The following is a 21,250-nucleotide window of genomic DNA, read 5'->3' as shown; positions in this document are numbered from 1 at the left end:
CCTGTACACCAAGAGAATGTTTGTCCTGGCCGGTTTGGAGCAGTGGTTAGAACATAGGCCCTGCAGATAGAAGAGTGTAGGTGCAATTCCCCATCAGGGCATGTACCATGGTTGTAGGCCCAGTCCCAGGTCCCAGTAGGCATGCAAACGGAAGGCAGCCAATCTATGTGTCTCTCGCAAATGGATGTTTCTCTCTCTCTCTTCCCCCTCCTCTCTCCTCTCCCTTTTCTCCTCTCTCCTCTCTCCTCTCTCCTCTTTCCTCTCTCCTCTCTCCTCTCCCTTTTCTCCTCTCTCGTCTCTCCTCTCCATAGAAAAATAAATGGGGGGAAAAAGAGTTTCAAGTTTGATCCCAGGTCAGACAAGGCAACCAATCCCAATCAGTGTTTCTCTCTCACATCAATGTTTCTCTTTCTCTACTTCCTCTCTCCCTAAATATATTTTACAATAAAATATTAAAAATGAATAAATCAGAAAATAATTTTAATCATCGGAAATAAAATAAGACAAAAAAGTTGACATTTCAATATTCAGTGCCATGTGTAAGTTGCAAAGTGCCGATTTAAGGATATATCCTAATATTTGTTCCATGACTTCGGCATCTTCTCACACATCCTTCCCACCCACCATCCATTTTGAGAATATAAAAAGGCTGAGAGAGATACATAGAATATTTTTTGTGTGAGTAGTTTGTCTTTGAGGAAAGCAGGGCTGTTTATCTTTGATGAAAGCCTCTTTTCCATTCAGATACATTGGGGTAGTGAGAATGGGACTTTTGATAAACTACTCAGAATACTTAAGAGACCCATATAGTTTGAGCATGCACTGCACTAGAGTTATCACCCCTGCTAAATAATATTAACTGGACCGGAGACAATCTGGAGAATTACTTTGAATTTGGGCCTTTAGAGTTCTGTTTTGCTGGGATCAATTGGGCTGAACGCCCAAATTTTGTAGCATACAGGTATGTATGACGAATTCAATTGGGAGATATACTAGTCCCATGTGACTCTGTGGATGGTCTTGGATCATTCAGGCTGCCTGGAAAGGTGAAGGCACGATACTAGCAAAATCCTAGATGAGCACTGCTAGAGCCCGAGAAAGGAGCCAAATAAATGAGCACCAGAAGACAATGAAAGCATTCCAGTGTTAAAAGAATTTCACAACACAGAGGCCTAGCGGGGAACTTCTGAGGATCACTTGATGATTTTCCATAAGAAAGTCATCTTGAAACACTTACTAGCTTCACAGGGTACAATCCCAGCTTAAGATGTTACCAATTTAAATAAGACCATTCTTCTTTTTTAAGAAAATTTAGAGAAGACACCAACCACGTACACCCTTTTCCTATGGTGAGTTTGCAGCCAGCACCTCGTCCAAGCTACACAAGGAGAGTATATTTCAAGAATGCTCAGAGGTTTGATTGATAATTTAGAGTAATCATTTTTACTACTAATGGAAGACTGTGTTTGTGATCTGAAAGAGCAAATTGAGCAAAAATCAGAAAATATTTTTGTATGGATGATAAGTTCAAGGGTAAGATGATTGACTACATTTCTCAATTTTTCCTAGAAGATTGGGAAGGGTGGTTGACTAGATTGCACCTTTGCTAAGTATTTCCCTCATAGTGTTTCATCTATTGGTCTCACTGACATTTGCAGGGGTGGGCCTTGAATTATGTAAGCCTGCAACAGTAATCTTCCCACACCCAACCTTTATCATAAGGATATGGGATAGGCAGTGGTCTAAATAAATTAGTGCAGGACATTTCCCAAACCAAAGAGATGTGCTCATGGGAGGTCCGTCGGTTGAATATGCAGGACATCCTGTTAGATGACGATGAGTGAAAAATATTTTCTCTCTCCCTAGATTTGAATAAGAAGGACTCTGCCTTCAATATTTGAAAGTAAACTTGGGGATCATAAGGACTGCAAAACCCTGGAAAAGAAAACAAATATATAGAACACTCATGAGAGAAGACATATAAAATTAGAGACATGGACCCAACTGAACTGATCTGCAGTCTGACCTTCTATGGGATTAAATTCCTTTCTTATTTGGTCTGTTTGAGTTGGGTTTTCTCTGCATCCAAAACACTTACACATTTATATGTTCATAGACTATAAAATAATGTTAAAAAGGACTATAGCCGAAACCGGTTTGGCTCAGTGGATAGAGCGTTGGCTTGCGGATTGAAAGGTCCCAGGTTCGATTCCGGTCAAGGGCATGTACATGGGTTGCAGACACATTCCCAGTAGGAGATGAGCAGGAGGCAGCTGATCGATGTTTCTCTCTCATCGATGTTTCTAACTCTCTATCTCTCTCCCTTCCTCTCTGTAAAAAATCAATAAAATATATTTAAAAAATAAATAAATAAATAAAAAGGACTATACAGCGGTTCTCAACCTGTGGGTCGCGAACAATGAAAATACATCCTGCATATCAGATATTTACATTACGATTCATAACAGTAGCAAAATTACAGTTATGAAGTAGCAACGAAAATAATTTTATGGTTGGGGGTCACCACAACATGAGGAACTGTATTAAAGGGTCGCAGCGTTAGGAAGGTTGAGAACCACTGGACTATAGACTATTATACATGATTTTATATTAAAGATATGTATAAGAAAGACTTCATGAATAACTGCTTCTTAAGAGGGCAAAATAACAGTGTATTTGATATGAAGGCATTGGAATTGGGTTCCTGAATTTTAACACCTGTTGTAATAGCTAGTGTCTGCATTTTCCTTAGACATGTTACTTACTCTAAACCACTGTTTCCTTTTTGTAAAATGAGAGCAATTTCCTTACCTGCAATAGGGGATTATAAGGATAATGAGACATATATACTTAGCTGTAATTCCTGCCACTATGGCTATGTACTCACAGTTTTTTGGTTAATGCCATTATTAAAAGAGATTATAATATAATTTATTAATTTATATTTAAAGTTTTAAAACAGTAGTCTTGCAGATATAATAATCATTTTTATCAGATTTTTTGATTTTTATTTGCACTATCAATAAGTAATTAATAAAACATATATTTTAGGAATTATTTCTAATGATTTCTAATAATGTCTCCAGTAGAATGTCTTGAAATATTCAAACTCAATGTCTGTGGATTTTTACTAATTTAACTGTCATAAAGTAAATTCTAATTGGATATTCTAAAGCCATATAAATTCAGCCTCCCTATATATTTACCATAGTAGTCTTCCAAATATGTACCAAACAAAATACATTACATTTTTTGTTGTTGTTGTTAGTGATTAATTTTGTCTTACTATTTAAGATCTCTTTGTCTTCTTCAACTTTCAATCAACTTATTCTAACACCTTTATAAGCCATTTCTGTTTTAGGCTTGGAAAAAATTCAAGCTTGAATTAATTCCCTCAATAATTCATGCAAGTGTGGGATGCTACTAGAATTACAGAGGGCAAGTAGGTTGACATAATTCATATGTCCAGTATTTATATTCATTCACTCTCATACTAGCCTCACTTTACATGTATTCTTTTACATTTAAGCATCTAGATTCCTTCCTTTACAGTGACACATTGTAAAAACAACAAGCAGGGTTCCTATCATAGAATAAGTTAATTTTAAGCCATTGTAAAATTTAAAGAGCTACATTAGATTTCTTTTAACTAGTTAAAAAGTAAATAGCTTATTGTTTTGAAATTGAAGACAGAGAAAAAGAAACGGTCGCATCTATCTAAATAGTTTTTATTTTCTTACTGTAAAGTATTTAATTTTCTTCTGAAATGTTACGAAACAAGGAGAAATATACAAAATAAAGCTTACATTTGGTGTCTCTAGTTTTTGAGCCTTGAAGACACCCAGATTTACTACCCCGGGAGAGTGAATCAACTTTTTCCATGGGAAAGCCTTCCTGGGCTTTGGTGAAGCCCGGTTGGGAAGCTGCGATGTAAACTTGAGCATCCTGTAACACAGTCATAAGTGAAAGCTCATTTTATCTCTAAGATTTGGCATTATTACTCAGCTCTCATATGGTTTTATTTTTTAAAGTAATTATAATTTAAATTAAATACATGACTGTAAATTCCACTGCTTATTTGACAGGAAATAAATAAATTGGAAGTATCATTAAGCTCAGCAACATATTGAATATTTTTAAATTTAAGATGCCCACAATAAGAGAAAGATCATGTTTTAATTATATATATTATACATTCCCACACTCAGTGTGTTTCTCATATAGGATATATTTTTCTCCATTTCATTGTGGTTTTTTGTATGGTCTCTAATAGAAAATATGCAATGTGTTTTAACTGTGTATATATTTCATAACAAAGACATAACTTGAGTTAACTATATATTTAAAAAACTAACTTAGCCATTGTCACTTCCAGAGAAGTAGTTTGGGAGATGAGTAAAATCTTCCTGAGTAGATTGAGGTTATCAGAAACCTAAGTCAAATAGTTTAACAGGCCTAATCTTATGCTACTTTCTACCTAAGATGTGCAAAGCTAGTCCTTTGCCAATAGCATAAAACCTCCTGGTAGCTTTTAATGTTTTTTTGTAGTTCTGTACTGTCCTATTGAGTGAAGTTTCATACATGTATTCTCCATCAAAACAGACTCCATTCTTCTTTGCCTTGTACATTTTGTTACTCTTTTCTATCCTCAATCACTCTGATTCTCAGTTCCAATATTAACTTACTCCCTCTCCAGTGGTATTCAAATTGCATTGTATTGACCCTTAAGGTATCTGAGGAATTGATCTATGTATGGAAGAAATTTGGGAGGAATTGCATACAAAGCTAAATAATTTTGTTAAGAGTTAGGTGCCAAATTCCTCACTTCTGTCAGCTCAAGCATCTCTCACTTTCACTCATTCTTCTCTCTATTCATCTTGTATAATTTTTATGGAAGGAATGGCTTATAATATTTAGCATAGTATTGAACATTTAATGGACACATAATTGGTCAACTGGGATATTCTTTTTGGAAGGCCTGATTAAATGCCTTTAAGAAGCTGATGACTTTTATTGGCATTTTGTTATTTTAGTGCATTTTTATTTCTCTAATACTTTGGAAATATTAATTAATAAAATGTTTTGCTTTGTTTTCAAGGATTTTAGTTGTTAAAAACTTATATCTAAAGTGACTATTTCTAGCCTGGCTGGTGTTGCTCAATGGTTGGGTGATGACCCATGAACCAGGAAGCCACGATTCGATTCCCAGTCAGGGCACAAAGCCTCTGTTTCAGGCTAGATCTCCAGTAGGGAGCTTGCAGTAGGCAGCCAATCCAGGAATCTCTCTCATTATTGATATCTCCAACTTTCTCTTCCTCTCTCTGAAATCAATAAAAACATATTTAAAAAAAAATAAAAAATAATAAAGGGACTATTTCTGGATCGTTTGCTGGAACCATAGAAATGCCTGCCATGTTCAAATTCCCCCTTTATTCAAATTCAGTTATCTGTGAGCATGAAATGATAATTTCATATGTACTCACATATAAGCCCTGTCAAAATTTGTTATTTTTTCGAATTTCAGTTTTTTATATGACACTCAAAATTTTCATGTCGCCAATGGTATTATTAATATCTGTCATTAAATGTATTCATTTAAAAAATTTAAATGCCTATGTAAACATTAACTGACACTAATAAATGTCTCTCCTTCCAGAGAGCTAAGGCAGTAAAACCCTTTAAGATCCTTTTTGGTAATTTAAAACGATAAGGAAAAGAGAGCTGTCTCCAAGCATTAGTGTGTAAAGGAAGGTTAGCGATGCACCCGCGGGGAGCTTTTACTTGTGTAGCGTCTACATGAAAACATATTACATTCCGTCATGTAAATATGCATTTTTCCACAAAGCTGTTGTATTTCAGTCCACCATAGCTTTTCTTTAACTCTGTCTTTGCTGCCTTCAAACACCAAACTAAATAAATCACTCAGAAACTCACATTAACCTAAAATGATCATTATTATTAAATTACATTTTGGGATTTTCCTCTCAATAAAAAGAATTAAATGCTCAAGATAGAGGGAATTATCAGTATCTTTGAGTTTTAAATGCATATTATATTTACTAATTTTTATTATTATTTTTGGAAATATGTCTTATAAAAACTAATTTATTTTACAGATGCAGGGAATAATCACTGGCATTATATTAACAATATCATTTATATTTTGTAATTGTTATTTGCCTAAAAATCACATTTATAATAAATAAGAATTTACTTAAAAATTAAAATGATGTAAATAGGGATACATTTAGATACCATATTAATTATTTTGTTATTTAAACACATGCTGATATTATTATTTATATCTATTCAAATTTTTATTTAAGTAGAGGAGAAGGAAATTATCTAATTTAGAACATATACTATGTAACAGGGAGGGTTGATGTACATATCATCAGTAATGAGATAGGTATGGTAGACATACTGAGGATGGCACATTGGTAGTAATAATAACAACATCAACGAAGGTAAAGTATGTATTAAAGGCTTACCATATTCCAGGTCCTATTCTAAATGTTTTGCATGCATTAAGTTTTTTTTCTCATAATTAACCTATGAATTTAGGATTATTAATTTCTTTTTATATTTTTATTTTTCCTTCAATTTTTTGCTCTGTTCATTTTTAAGGATTGTGCTTTAATTTGATAAAATTAAACGTTACTTTTTTAATTCCCAAAAGACTTTCTTCATTTTACAACTGCAATTTTAAAAGCCATGGCCTCTACTTGATTAAAATCATTGTGAAGTCAAATATTGAAACATGGATTGCTCCATGAATAATTTTCATTGGCAGACAAGCATGAATTGAAATTCTGGCATTAAAATGTTCTCTTTGGAAAATAAAAAAATAAATAAAAAATCTAAATCTCAACTTACTTATCAGTAAAATGGGGACAATCATAGCTAACAATTCACAAGTGTGCAAAAATAATTGAACAATTTAATTCCTATGAAGGTTTTTAAAAATCTGGTGCATAAGTGCTTAATAAAAATATCAGTCATCTTATATATAACAAAAAATTATTAATGTAATATGTGACTCAATGAATATATTTAAATTATTTCATGAACTATATTTTTTCTTTTCCTTCAGATGAAACATATGAAGAAAAAAAAGTGTTTGTCTAAAGAGTTTATTTAAACCAGGACAGCAAGGTCATTTACATGAAACCACAAAGTCTTTTGTTTATTTGTTTGTTGTAACGATTCATACAAAAACAAAATGTAGGACCCGGTGGCCCGGGCCTTGGCTTCCGAGCGCTGCGCGCTCTCGTACCCGACTCCGGTAAGGGAGTCAGGCATAGTTCGGGCGAGGAAAAGCCAGCGAGGACGCAAAGAGCTTCGAGGCTGAGGTCGCTACCGCTCCTGCTCACATGCTTCCAGAGGAAGTAGCGGTTCACTGCGGAAAGGAGGCGGAAGGGAGCGGGGGAGGGGGAGAGCAGTCGTAGCCAGTGGGCTGAGCTCGAGGCAGAAATGCTTTCCGTGGCCGGGAACTCCGGAGAGCGTGTGTGCAGCAGTGAGCTCGATGGGTGCGGTTAGCAACAGCCTCCAATGACAGCATCAGCGCTCTACCACTCCACCCTGCCTGCAGCTTGATGAACAAGTTCAGTACACTCACAAGAAAGGGCAATGAGGAATCAAAGTTACCTCTGCCTACAGGTTATCATTTGTTGAGTTGTAGATGTCTAAGATAAAAGAGCCTGGAATGCTGAGCCATCATGTGGAAGAAAGCTGCCCAGAGAGTCATTAGACCTACAGCAAACCCTGAGCAAGGAAGAAAATAGAAGAAAAAGTGCTGGAAGCTGGTCCATCCTTGCTGCTTGACATAGTCGCTGCAGGGAAGAAACATCTGCACAGCATATGTTTCAAGGGACCTGGCATATATGGCGTACTGTTCTTAATATGTTTGCTCCCCTTCTTGGCACTATGTGTTTTAACCAAGGTCACCTCTCCCAGAAAGGTTGTTTCCCCAGGTAGGGATTTTCCCCTGAAGTTAGGGAGGGAATAAAACCCCTTAACTAAGTGCCAGGCGGGTAGTTAATCACTTTAACTACGGACAATCACGCTTAAGCTACATAATCTTTGCTCCCTGGAATGGAGATAAGAAACGCCCTAACCTTTGGAATAGAGATTGATAGGATTAAAATCAACTGGTATAAATACAGATGTAACAAGACAATAAAACACAGAACTTGGAACCTTCTCCAGAACAGAGTGTCTTGGGAACTCACCTGGCTGGGGAGACTTCTGGAAGAGACTGCAACCACACATCAAGGCTTGATCCTTGAGCTGACCTCTTCCTATTTTTCCTGCTAGGGAAAGCCCTGGATCTGCTCCTTAGGTGAGTGCATGATTGCCCATTTGCACTATTCTAAAGAGAAACAGCGGCCGCGGCGGCCCCAGAGAAGAACGAGAGGGCGAGCGAGCGTGGTGCTCCCGGGCGGGCCTGGCCCCCTCTCCTCATCATCGACAGCCCTCTGCCGCCTTGCCTTTCTCAGCTTCCACCTTTTCTCCTCTCTCCCCCAAGTGGAGGCCACCTCCAGGGCGGGGAGGACCGGGAGTGAATTCCCCTAACTCCTTCACCCTCTCCCTGCACCTGGCCCCCTTGTGAGGAGAAGGCCCGGCCCTGTCCGGCCCGCATCGTGTGTGAGGAGCACCCGGGCCAGCCCAAGGTTGTCTTGGGCCTGGTCCGGCCCGCCTGGTGTGTGAAGACCAGGGCCACGTGCGGCCTCGGCCGAGGGCGAGCCGAGGGGAGGGGCCTGGTCAGGCTCGGCTGGTGTGTGAGGACTAGGGCCCCGGCCAGGCGCCGCCACCGCCACCGCCACCGCCAGCGCTGCAATGGCCAGCTCCCAGAAGGCCCTGATGCTGGAGCTGAAGTCCCTGCAGGAAGAGCCGGTGGAGGGTTCCCGGATCACCCTGGTGGATGAGTCCGACCTCTACAACTGGGAGGTTGCCATCTTCGGACCCCCCAACACCCTCTACGAAGGCGGCTACTTCAAGGCGCATATTAAATTTCCTATTGACTACCCATATTCACCACCTACCTTCAGGTTCTTGACCAAAATGTGGCACCCCAACATTTATGAGAGTGGACATGTATGCATTTCAATTCTTCATCCACCCGTAGATGCCCCACAGAGTGGTCAACTGAACTCCGAAAGGTGGAATCCTACTCAGAATGTCAGGACTATCCTGTTAAGTGTAATCTCATTGCTTAATGAGCCCAACATCTTCTCCGCAGCCAATGCGGATGCTTCAGTTATGTTCAGGGAATGGAGGGACAGTAAAGGAAAAGACAAAGAATATGCTGAAATCATTGGAAAACAGGTTTCAGCCACTAAAGCCGAAGCAGAAAAGGATGGAGTGAAAGTACCCACGACCCTGGCAGAATATTGCATCAAAACTAAAGTGCCTTCCAATGACAACAGCTCAGATTGGCTTTATGACGACTTGTACGACCTTGACATTGAGGATGAAGAGGAGGAGGAGGAGGAGGAGGAGGAAGATGCTGACTGTGATGACCATGATGATTCTGGGAATGAGGAGTCGTGACCTGCTCCTTCGAAGCCCCTGTACTGCCCTGCCATCTCAGGCCAAAGGGAGAGGAGCAAGTGGGGACCTAGCAGTGGCCCCTCAGCAAAACCCTATCACAGGGGGTGGGGAAAACAAACATGGCTCCTGCTGACTTCCCTTGTGGATCTCAGTTGGCTCCTTTTTATGGACCTCTTAATGGAGGGAAGGTAATTGTGAACGAAAGGGGCCACATGCTGACCTGACAAGCTCAGGGGAGGCCTGCATGGCAGTCTGAGAGACCTAAAGTAACCACAAAGGATGGTCTGAAATTAAACTTTAACTCAGAGCGGTTATGGTGGGCAGTTACGTCCTAGGCCAGTATCTTCACTGACAAGGTCAACCTTTACCTTAACTGAGCCTATCTGTCTTTTTGCATCTATGATAACACACCGTTGAAATGTCTGGGTAACTTGTAACTTCCCTTTTTCTGGAGCCTCTGGGGCACAACCAAATGTGCTGGGCGCTAGGACAGATACCACAAATCCCTTCATTGTTATGTTAATTGATCCTGCACCCACCTAAGTATGTGTCCATCATTTTACTTTTATCCAATCCCAGGGATTTCCATGCTTTGCTTTATCCCTCCTCCTTAATCTATCACCAATGAATTTCATGTAACCCACTTATGTCCCTCCTTTGATTGCAAATGTATAAATACAAATGTAACCCCGCCATTCTCCGGAGCATTATCTCAATTCCTTGAGGTTCTGCTTCCTGGCAAATGTCGACAGTTTGGCTCAAATAAACTCACAAAAATTCTAAAATAAAAGTAAAGGATCTTGGACTATTTACAATTTTGTTTTTGTTTGGATTTTCAGATGGTATAGGATAGAAATTGAAAAACGAAACTTTAGCTTTTGATACATTTGATAGTTTGACAATTTAGAATTTACTTGAAAGCTTAATAAAACATGCCATGTTGTAGGGGCTAAGGTCACTTATCCGAGTGCTAAGATATCAGCCTGCCTTATTCCAAATGGACACAGACAAAGCAATTGATCTCTTACTTCAAAATTTAGCTTATTTCTAGGTTAAATATGGATAATAATAATTACCTCATATTAGTCATGAAATGTAATTGGCATAATTAATATAAACCTGTAAAACAACCTCTAGAACAAAATAAATGCTCAATATGTAAACAATAAGTCTGAAATTGAACCTGAGGGGATCTCCTAATTCTCTGCATAGCCTTGCTTCCTTGAGAGGATGCTATTAGCAGGGGCAGTCTTCTAAATTTTGAAGAAATATTCATCCATTTACTACAATTTAAGGCAGAGAGTCTCAAACTTTATTATGCATGACCTGATGATCTTGTTCAAATGTAGATTCTGATTTTATAGTTCTGGGATAGAGACTTGGATTCTGTATTTCTAACACGTTTCAAGATGCTCCTGATTTTGCAGGTCCATGGGCATTTTAAGGCACTTTGGGGATGACTCACTATTATATAGGGTGCCCTCCAAAAATATAAATACACTTTAGCAGCTGATAACTCACTTAATTTTCACTCCTTTTCAGGTTTAACTGATTTGAAATAATGGGTGAAGCCAGATGAATATTTGAACAATTAAAATTTATCCTAAGTACCACTGCACTTTTTTTGCTAAACCCCAGCCTCTGGGGAACATTCAGAATAAAAACACTATGGGCAGAAACACAGAAAACAAACAACCATTCAGTCCTCAGGTACCATGATTGGATGAATGATCAAGGCCTGGCCGAGAAGAGAGCTGTAAATATGCATCAAATTGACACTTACTTCCAACATGACTAACAATATTGCTATTGTTTAAGCCCTAAACATAATACTTTGAACTCTGGAAGAAGGCGCTACATGAATTGATGTCTTGTTTTTAATGATTCAAGTATTATGTTTAGGGCTGACGAATGATTCTTGTAGTTTGCAATTCCATGACTTCGCATTATCAGCAATGCCTGGACCAAAAACCAATCTGAAAACAGGCATTAACAACAACAGCAAAAAGTTATTCATTTCTGTAGATTCTTTAAATTTTGAAAATGAACTATATGTTAATAAACCTTGACTTTATAATCATTCAAAGTGTGTATACATTTTTGGGGGCACCCTGTATTTTCATCTATCAGAATGATGAAAATGTTACCATTTAAAATTCATTACTTTTGAGCTGTTTCTTCATGTATCCAAATTTGAAATGGAAATCCTTCCTACTTTTCTCTTTAGTGTCAGCCAAAGAAAAAAGGATTTTGATGGGTTGATCTTCTACATGTGCCTTTGTCTTCAAAGAACTGTCCTTATTAGGGGGCTATAAGATAGCTAGTCTCTTTGGATGGCTTCAGGGAGAGAGGAAAACAAGAGGAAGATGCATAGAGAAGCATGGAGAAAAAGAAGTTAGAAATTCATTCAATTAAACTGTATACATTTGTCTGTCTTCCAATTTTACCCAGGAAAGCACCAGAGGACAGGTACGGTATTAACTCCTATTGATGTCATTACAAAAATGTGTCAAAAATGTGATAGTTTTAAACTACACCCATTTATTGTCTCACACCACTGTGGGTTGGAAGTTTGAAGAAGCTTGACTGGATTCTCTGTTCAGGGTCTCACCAGCCTAAAATCAACGTGTCAGGGAGAAATGCAATTTTCATCTAGGTTTGTAAGTCCACCTCCAAACTCACTTACTGTTGACACAATTCATTTCCTTCTCATGATTTGCAAGTTGTCCTCTTTACCTTCAAATGAGCAACAACAGTTCTAGTCCTTCTCATGCTTTTAATCTCTCAGTTGCCTTCTGCTGCTGGCCAGGGAAAGATCTCTACCTTTAAGGGTATCATGTGATTATATTAGGACCATTGGTAATCCACAGTCTTCCTGTTTTATGATTAATAGATTATTAATTTAAATTATATCTCATCTCTTTTGCCATATAACATAACATATCCATGGGATTCATGAGACTAACACCAGTGGGCAAAGGTCATGGGACAACCACAGTTTCTGTATATTTGCAGGGGGGGAGGTTGAGGGGAGGAATCATGAACATGCTAGAATGAAAGGACTGATATGTATTCTAATCTTAGTTTAATTACATGCCAGTCCATTTATGTGAGATAAATAAGCATCTAGGTAACATTTTCTTCACATATTTGAAAAAAAAATTGCTTGAAAAAGAAAATGTGGATGGATTTTTAAAATATTTTTATTGATTTGAGAGAGAGAGGAAGGCAAAGAGAGAGAGATAGAAACATCCATGAGAGAGAAACATCGATTGCCTGCCTCCTGCATGCCCCCACCCCCACCCCACCCCGGGGATCCAGCCTGCAACCCTGGCATGTGCCCTGACTAGGAACAGAACCGCAGACCTCTTGATTCATGGGTGGACGCTCAACCACTGAACCACACCGACTAGGCTGGATTGATTTACTAATGGTAAACAAAATTAAATTAATACAAAATCTTGATATTATTTCATATTTCTTTTAATGTGTATCACAGAATTTTGCAAACATCATTCACTAAATAAATTATTGAATTGTTATACCTGAAGGCCATAAGAAGAGCAACTACATAGGAGATGATAGTTTCATAGACATTTATCAGTCTTATAATAAAAAATTCATATGAGATCTGTTCTTTCTTGTAACTGCCTTTTGCAAATTACAATGAAATTTCCTGAGGCATTAAATATTTTAATTGTTTGTGACAGGTAGTCTTTGCAAAACATTTTGATGAACTAGAGCTCTTGAAAAAGACAACTCAGTAATCAAAACGTTCAGTTGGAAGACAGTGTTAACAGACTCACACAATCCTCTCACGTGTTACTCACTTGACGGAGGTCAGCTCACGGTGGTACAGCAGCGGAGACCAGAAAAAGAACAAAGGAGTTGAGGCAAAAGACAAGTACTTCCTAAAACAACAAAAAGCAATTTAGCTCAAGTTTTGATTATAGGACAGAGAGAATTACAGCAACATAAACTAGGTTTCTAAAGAAGAAAATTATGCTGAACCCAGCAACGGAGCATGTTTTCTTTATACTCAATACTAGCCTTCCTGTAATTCCTTGCGTATTTTTCAGTAATAATCACAACATACATAGAGACATATGTTTACTTCTCCCCACAAAATGTTACATCATAAACACTTTTCCATTTTTCTACATGACCCTAATTCTGACAGTTGCCTGAGTAAGAGTTTATCAATTTAATTAATTATAAATTTCTTAATTATTCCCCTGTCATTGGACCCTTAGATGAAAGTGCGTTCAGTAATTAAATAACACTGAATTGTTGGCACAATCATTTCTTTTTTAAAACAATAATTAATTTTCAGAAATTAGATTATTTTGAAAAGGGATTGAATACTAGAAAGAAATTAGACAAATATTTTGAAAAAAATCCTGCAATGTCTTTTTCAGAGGATTTATTGGATACATATTTTTGGTTGGTACGTATGGATTGTTATGGCTGAAAAGATAAGGCCACCCACAGCAAAGATTTGTTTTCACACTCCATCTGTTTGGTATGTACTGTGCAGATTAGAAAAAAGTTCTGACCCCAGTGAGACAGAATGTTTGGTAATACTTCTATCATATTTTTCAATTTCTCCACGAGTCACTCTCTCCAGATGCCTAAAAAGATTGTGAGCTTTGCAAAAACCTTCCAGAAATGGAATCTACTTCATTAAAATGAATGAGAATTGATAAACACATTTCATTCATCATAAAAAAGCTCCTTAAATACCAAATAGTGTTTGGTATAGAGCAAGTATAATGGGGCATAAGGCATGTGGCTAGGCTTACTATCTAATTTATTGGGACAAAAGGCACATCTTGAATGACGATGATGGCTTTTGTGTGTGAAAGACTGTTTCAGATACTATTGTATGAAACTTCTGTCTGCATAAAAATCTTTGTATTCATGGTGAAAGGTGGAACTGACTTAATGATAGACCCTTTATTTTCAATTCCATTTTATGTGTTGATTTAATTTTTCATATTAGCTTTATTCAAAATTTAACAACAAACAGTAATAAATTTGAAAGGTACAATTTTACATTTTAGCCAATTCAATGATGACCCAAAACAATATCTTCATCAGTGCACTGAAGTTGTTGTTTTTCATTATGCTTTCCTTTCCAAAATTAATAAGACTATTTTTTCTATTACTGCCTTAGGAATTAAGCATGTGTCATCTTGGAATAGATATCATATTGCTATTTTTAGTATTATTAATACCATTATCTCATAATTTATTTTCAAAAGCTCTTAATGAGAAGTAGAATATATACAAAATAAGCCCAATTATGCTATCAATTAAGGGTCTATTTCATATTTTTGAGACTCCAAAAATAATTTTAATAGATGTTCACTCACTAAACTTCCTTTAAAATTTGACATTTATAAATGTTTTTGACTTATTTTTCTACATGACTATAAATGTCTTGGTGACAGAGTCTGTGAATTAAATGTTACTTTAAGAAATGCTGTGCCTAGCAAAGTGTCTTATATACAGTAAGTGCTCAATAAATGATAGTTGATATAGTTGTGGAATTAACTAACTTTTTAGAGCAGAATTTTTATGTAGCAGTTGTCAACTTTGTCAATTTTATACTTCTTTGGTTTTCAGATCACTTTCTCTTTTATTGACCAATTGTTTTTAGACCAACAATTTCTGATTGCTTGTCAATAATTTGGTCAGTGCTCGCTTCGGCAGCACATATACTAAAATTGGAATGATACAGAGAATAGCAACATGGCCCCTGAACAAAGATGACAGGCAAACTCCTGAAGCATTCCATATTAAAATAATAATTATAATAATAATTTGGTCAGACTTAGAGAAGAAAGTCCATGAGTTTTTCTTCCACTCTATCACATTTTAAATAACCCATTTTATTTCAATATACAAATATGAATATCATGTTTTCTAGTAAAATAGTTCAGCCAGAAAACATTGGCTTCGATAGTGTAGAAATTCACTATGTTCCTGAGATAATACGAATCAGACTTGACTATTTTCATCATTACACATTAACACTTTTACCCTTCTGTAACATTTTCCATCTAGTTGGCTTTGAATTTAGTTTCTGCTTTTGTGGAATATTGGGAAATGGCATGATTTATAAAAGCTTTGTGATTTATCTTTATCCTGTGTTCCCTAATGTGAATCATTTTTCAAGGTCTCATCTCATAGAAATATGAGATAGAAGTCTTAAGTGCTATAAAAATTTACACATATTCCTTATTTCACACAATTCTGAACTGAGTTTGTCTTAATTCCTAAATATTAATATATTAATATTTCAATTCACTATCCTGTTTCTTTGCCCACCTGAATGCTTCTTTATTTCTTTAATAATTACTCCTCATCTTGATTCCAGTCCTGGACATCTTATCTTGTAAGACCAAAGCCCTGGTCTGTTCTACTTCCTGTGAGAAATAATCTACCATTCTGTCAAACTTTCCATTTATAGCAATAATTTCTGAATGTGCTACTATTACTAGTTAACCTTAAATCTCACTTTCACTTTTGATAATAGAAAATCTCTAATGCAGAATGCTTGCCATTTCAGATTCATATTATCTAAAATAAAGTTATCATTTTCCCTCAAAGTTAAATTTTTATTTTTTATTTTGGTGAATGCTGAAGGTGTTATGACAGTATTACAAATCAAAAACTGAAATTCATAGTTAACACATCCTTCTCTTGCAATCTCCAAGGAGTAAAATGCATTACTTGTTTTCCCATCTTACTTTCATCACTCTCATGGAGATCCCAATGAAAGCAGGACTGAATTGCTAGAAAACCTTACAACTAATCTTTTTAGACTCTGCCTTTTCTTTTCTTTAAATGAATTCAGTTCTCTGATGCCTGGTAAATAACTGGAGTGTGTTTTTCAAAGTATGTTTTAAAATGTGAGATAGCAGTGAAGAAAGTTTAAGGTTAACACATACATAAAGAAATCCCTGATATTTCAAAAGGATTATAACCAGGCTTAATTTTCTCATTTTAGGTCAAACATCTTTTGCATGTTTGTAACTCACAAATATTTGTTAGCCTACATCCAACATCAATACACATACACATATAGACACAGTCACATAGACACACACACACACACACACACACACACACACACACACACACCGCTAAATAAGTGTATCGAAGGATTACTTCTGTAAAAATTTTTAGGTGTTTTCTTTTTTTTTTCTTCTTTTTAAAATATATTTTATTGATTTTTTACAGAGAAGAAGGGAGAGAGATAGAGAGTTAGAAACATCGATGAGCTGCCTCCTGCACATCTCCTACTGGGGATATGCCCGCAACCCAGGTACATGCCCCTGACCGGAATCGAACCCGGGACCCTTCAGTCTGCAGGCCGACGCTCTATCCACTGAGCCAAACCTGTTTTGGCAAGGTGTTTTCTTAATAGACAAATTTTGCAAACCACAGAATCACAGCTCTGAAATGTATTAAATGCTACATGATATAGATTGAACAATTGTGTATGAATGTAATTTATATTTTTAGATTACATGAACATGCAATTAGGAATCTAACACTATAACTAATAAAATATTTGAAGTTTATATCAGAATTTATGAGTATGCTTCAGAATTTAGCTTTTATTTCTTGAAAGAACAGGCTAAACCTCTTCTACACCTAGGGAGATTTTTCTTTTGGGAAGAATACTGTGTTATGCAACATATTGAAACACCTGTTTTCTATTTTATTTTCCAATATGAAATGGAAATCTGAATTATGACATCATAAAATTATAGACCTTGAGAAGTGAATGTCATGAATAGATTTGATCACTTTAGATCCTAGCATATGATGGCAGATATCTACACTATTTTGTTACTGATAAATGTTTATAGAGACTTCCTAAAAGAAAAGTTATTGATTCTATTAAATTAAGTCCCTTTCTATAATTATCCCAATGAAATCTTATTCAACAAATATTTTGTGCCTACTCTTTGACAAGTTACATGCTAGAGTGACCACATTGAGAGAAACATGCTCATCCTGCCATCAGGATGCTATCAGTCTAAAAGGGTAAAATAAATATAAACATAAATAATAGCATCTAAGAGCTGGAGTCTAGATGCAATGTAGAACAGTGGGTTGATCAACTCTGATAGTGTTTATTGAAAATGCTTCAGAAGAAGTGAGATGCTTACACTAGATTTTGAGGAATTAGCAGTGATTGAGGTGAAAAAAGAAGGCATTATTTCAGGGAAAACTAGGGGGATCCCAAAATCAAATCTGCCTGAAATTATCAAGGAGAGATTCAGAATATTCTAAATTTGTTATGTTTAGGGCAACGATTATATGTAGATGTTTAGCTAGGGAAGACATTGAAGAAATAAACCAAGGTGAAGCAATAAGCTTGGACTTTTATGCTATTTTGTGACTTTGAAACCAGAAACATTAAAGAATTTTTACTATGAGAACTGCAGTAGAAGATTTGTAATTTAGATTGTATTCTAACAAATTAGAGAAAACATTGTGAAAGTATGTTTGAATGAGAGGTTAGAAGACTATACATAAACATAAACAATTTTAAGCATCCAGGGAAGAGAAAGAAGTAATGCAGATAATGTCTGAAGGGCTGAAAAGAAAGAGAATACAAAGAGGACGAGAATGAACTGAGAACCAAGACCCATTGTGTCAACATGACTTAACCATTTATTCCAGGAAATTCTTTACTAGGAAGGTAATGCTGTAGACCAATAATTACTTTCAATGTTTGTAAAGTCCTTGCAAATAAATGTATTAGCAGTTTGCTCATCTGGGCAAACAGCCCTCTCATTAGGATAGCATCTGGCTCCCCTGGGCAAACATCCTGCTTCTCAGACACCAATTTGCTTTTTAAAACTCAAAAGTTTCCTATATTGAGTCCACCAATCTCTAAAGTATTACATCATGAATTTTGCCAAATTCCAACCAATTCCTCATCTTGAAAAACTCACCTAACACCATTTGGACCTAGACTACAGACTATCTAAATACCTTTCCCTAACTTGCCTCTTCTGAGACACTATTGAGATTTTTCAAGGTGGAGTTCTCTCTTGCTATAGTTAATTAGTAAGTAGCTAATGAAATTTATTAGTAAGCCTAATAAATTCATTTTGGCTTAATAAAAATGTGTTTCTGGTTATCATTTTGGAAGAGTTGACATTGTGGGGACTTACTAATTTCTTGGATATTATGGGTAAAGGGAAAAGATGGAGAAAAGAAAGGAGGAATTAATGGGAAAAGAAAAAAGAAGAGATTTTCTAGTTTAGGCAATGAAAGAGTATTGGCCCTCTTTAGGAAGAAAAGGGGAAAATGCTAAAGAACAACTTGAGGTTGATGTTTTGTGATGGTTAATTTTATGTCTTAACTTCACTAGGCCACAGTACCCACATATTTGTTCAAACATCTGGACATTGCTGTTAAAGTATTTTTAGATGAGATTAATACTTTAATAGTAGACTTTTAATAAAGCTGATTGCCCTCCATAATAGGGTTGGACCTCATCCAATCAGCTGAAAGCCTTAGTAGAAAACTTGCAGTTTCCCAAGGAGGAGGGAATGCTGCTAGCTGCTGGCCAGCTGCTTTTTGACTCCTACTGCAGCATCAACTCTTCCCTGGGTCTCTATCCTGCCACTTGTCAGATAATTGTGTGAGCTAATTCCTTGAAATAAATTAATCTCACCTTCTCTCTCCATAGATATAGATATCGGTACTGATATAGATATAGATATACTAGTAGGCAAGGATATAGATACACACATATGGATATGTAGGCATATAGAAATATATAATAGTACTTTCAAGCACTGTAATTGTTTTTACATCTGGCATATAGGTATTAAAAGTAGCAAACTGATTTGATATTTTACATACTTTTAAAAATTTAATGTTTCTTTATTAAAGATAAATTGATAGACTATTATATTTATAATTCAGAAAAGACAATGTGAGTTGGAAGAATCTCTGTGTCAGTTTCTGATTTATCTCATTAGTATAATCACTTTTATTTTTATATTTTAAGAAATAATTTTTTAAGTGTTCTTAATCCTTTAATTCTGGGGGCAGGAAGTTTACAAATTCTTTCAAAGATTGCACATATAGCAAACCCAGCTTTAAATTTTTTAATTCTTTATTGTTGAAAGTATTACATATGTCCCCTTTTTCTCCCATTCACCTCACCCAGCCCAGGCCAGGCCTCCACCCCCCTATTGTCTATGTCCTTTGGTTGTGCTTATATGCATACAAGTTCTTTGGTTGATCTCTAACTCCCACCCCTGCAGAACCTCTCCTGCCTGCCCTCTGAGGTTTGATGGTCTATTCTATGCTTCTATGTCTCTGGACCTATTTTAGTTCATCAGTTTATGTTGTTCATTAGATTTTACAAATGAGTGAGATCATATGATACTTATCTTTCTCTTACTGGCTTATTTTGCTTAGCATAATGCTCTCCAGGTCCACCCATGCTATTGCTAATGGTAAGAATTATTTTTTTCTTACAGCTATGTAGTATTCCATTTGTGTAGATGTACCAGTTTTTTAATCCACTCATCTGCTGATGGGCACTTAGGCTGTTTCCAAATCTTACTAGTAGCTATTGTAAATCGCGCTGCTATGAACATAGGGGCAGCTTCTGTGGAAAACAATATGGAGTTTCTTCAAAATCTTAAAAATGGAACTCCCATTTGACTCAGTAATCCCACTTCTAGAAATAAATCCCAAGAAATCAGAAAAACCAATCAGAAAGAATATATGCACAGCTTTAATTTTAAATCATAAAGAGGTTTAAGAATTGTTTAAACATTTTATTTAATACCATCTAGCAGTCCACATTGAGTTAGTATTTTCTCCTCTATAACCATAGATCCAAATGTCTAATATTAATTTACATTTTTGACATATCATTCACTGCTATTTAAAATTTACTTTGTAAGACCTTGAATATTAAAACTGTGCTTATGTATGTTTTATTATTTTCTTACAATCTACTGTCTATATTTTAAAATTAAGTAAAAGACAGAAATAAAAATGACTTAAGAACTTTGTATTTGTAAGTAAATATATTTAAATATATAGAATTTTGTTTTATAGTTTGATAACAATACCTTTAATAAGGCAGATTAGATAACTTTTATATTTACACTTTCTGAATAAGAGAAAAATATACTTTATGGTTACATCAGTCAATATGCTATATAGAAAAATGAGTTTAGGGAAAATGAAAACCATCTACTTGCTTCTCGTGAATATGGTATACTTTTAAGTAAACTCATAAACTAGAGCTGCTTGCACAGCAACACAACTTTTTTTGGGGGGGTGGTATAGAAATAAAGGGTACCCTTTATTTCCTTTAAACTTTTTCAACTTCTTATTCACTGATTTTTCATTATTGGACATTTTCCATATTAATTGTGTATTTACAATTTACCTGCTTTCAGAAGTGTTTGAACCTACATATACTAAAAACACCAAGCATATAGTATTGTAAAACCATACAGAAAACCCAAGCTAGTTAAAGCTACTGAAACTGAGTACAAGGAAATGGAGAGGGAAAAAAAAAGGGGGGGGGGAAGCTACTTATATGCTAACAATGATTAAAATAAACAAGCATGATATTAGACAAAAGTTATGAAAATGTATGAATTTTAAATTTATTTCTTAGTTCTCATACTGAGAG

At 36.0% G+C, this 21,250-nt stretch overlaps 1 protein-coding gene and 1 non-coding gene across 2 annotated transcripts; both read left to right on the top strand.

The window, feature by feature from the left end:
- Positions 1 to 8,838: 8,838 nt before the first annotated feature.
- On the top strand, positions 8,839 to 9,878 carry LOC118651212 (ubiquitin-conjugating enzyme E2 R2-like). Its single transcript, XM_036300142.1, has one exon. The coding sequence runs from the start codon at positions 8,839 to 8,841 to the stop codon at positions 9,550 to 9,552; it is 714 nt and encodes a 237-aa protein (XP_036156035.1). The 3' UTR covers positions 9,553 to 9,878.
- A 5,373-nt stretch (positions 9,879 to 15,251) lies between these two features.
- LOC118652260 lies at positions 15,252 to 15,358 on the top strand. Its single transcript, XR_004966526.1, has one exon. It is a non-coding gene; the product is annotated as a U6 spliceosomal RNA (small nuclear RNA).
- Positions 15,359 to 21,250: the final 5,892 nt, after the last annotated feature.

The sequence above is a fragment of the Myotis myotis genome, unplaced genomic scaffold, assembly GCF_014108235.1.
Source record: "Myotis myotis isolate mMyoMyo1 unplaced genomic scaffold, mMyoMyo1.p scaffold_m19_p_3, whole genome shotgun sequence".
NCBI classification, from domain to species: Eukaryota; Metazoa; Chordata; class Mammalia; order Chiroptera; family Vespertilionidae; genus Myotis; species Myotis myotis.
This window is presented reverse-complemented; position numbering and strand designations above follow the sequence as displayed.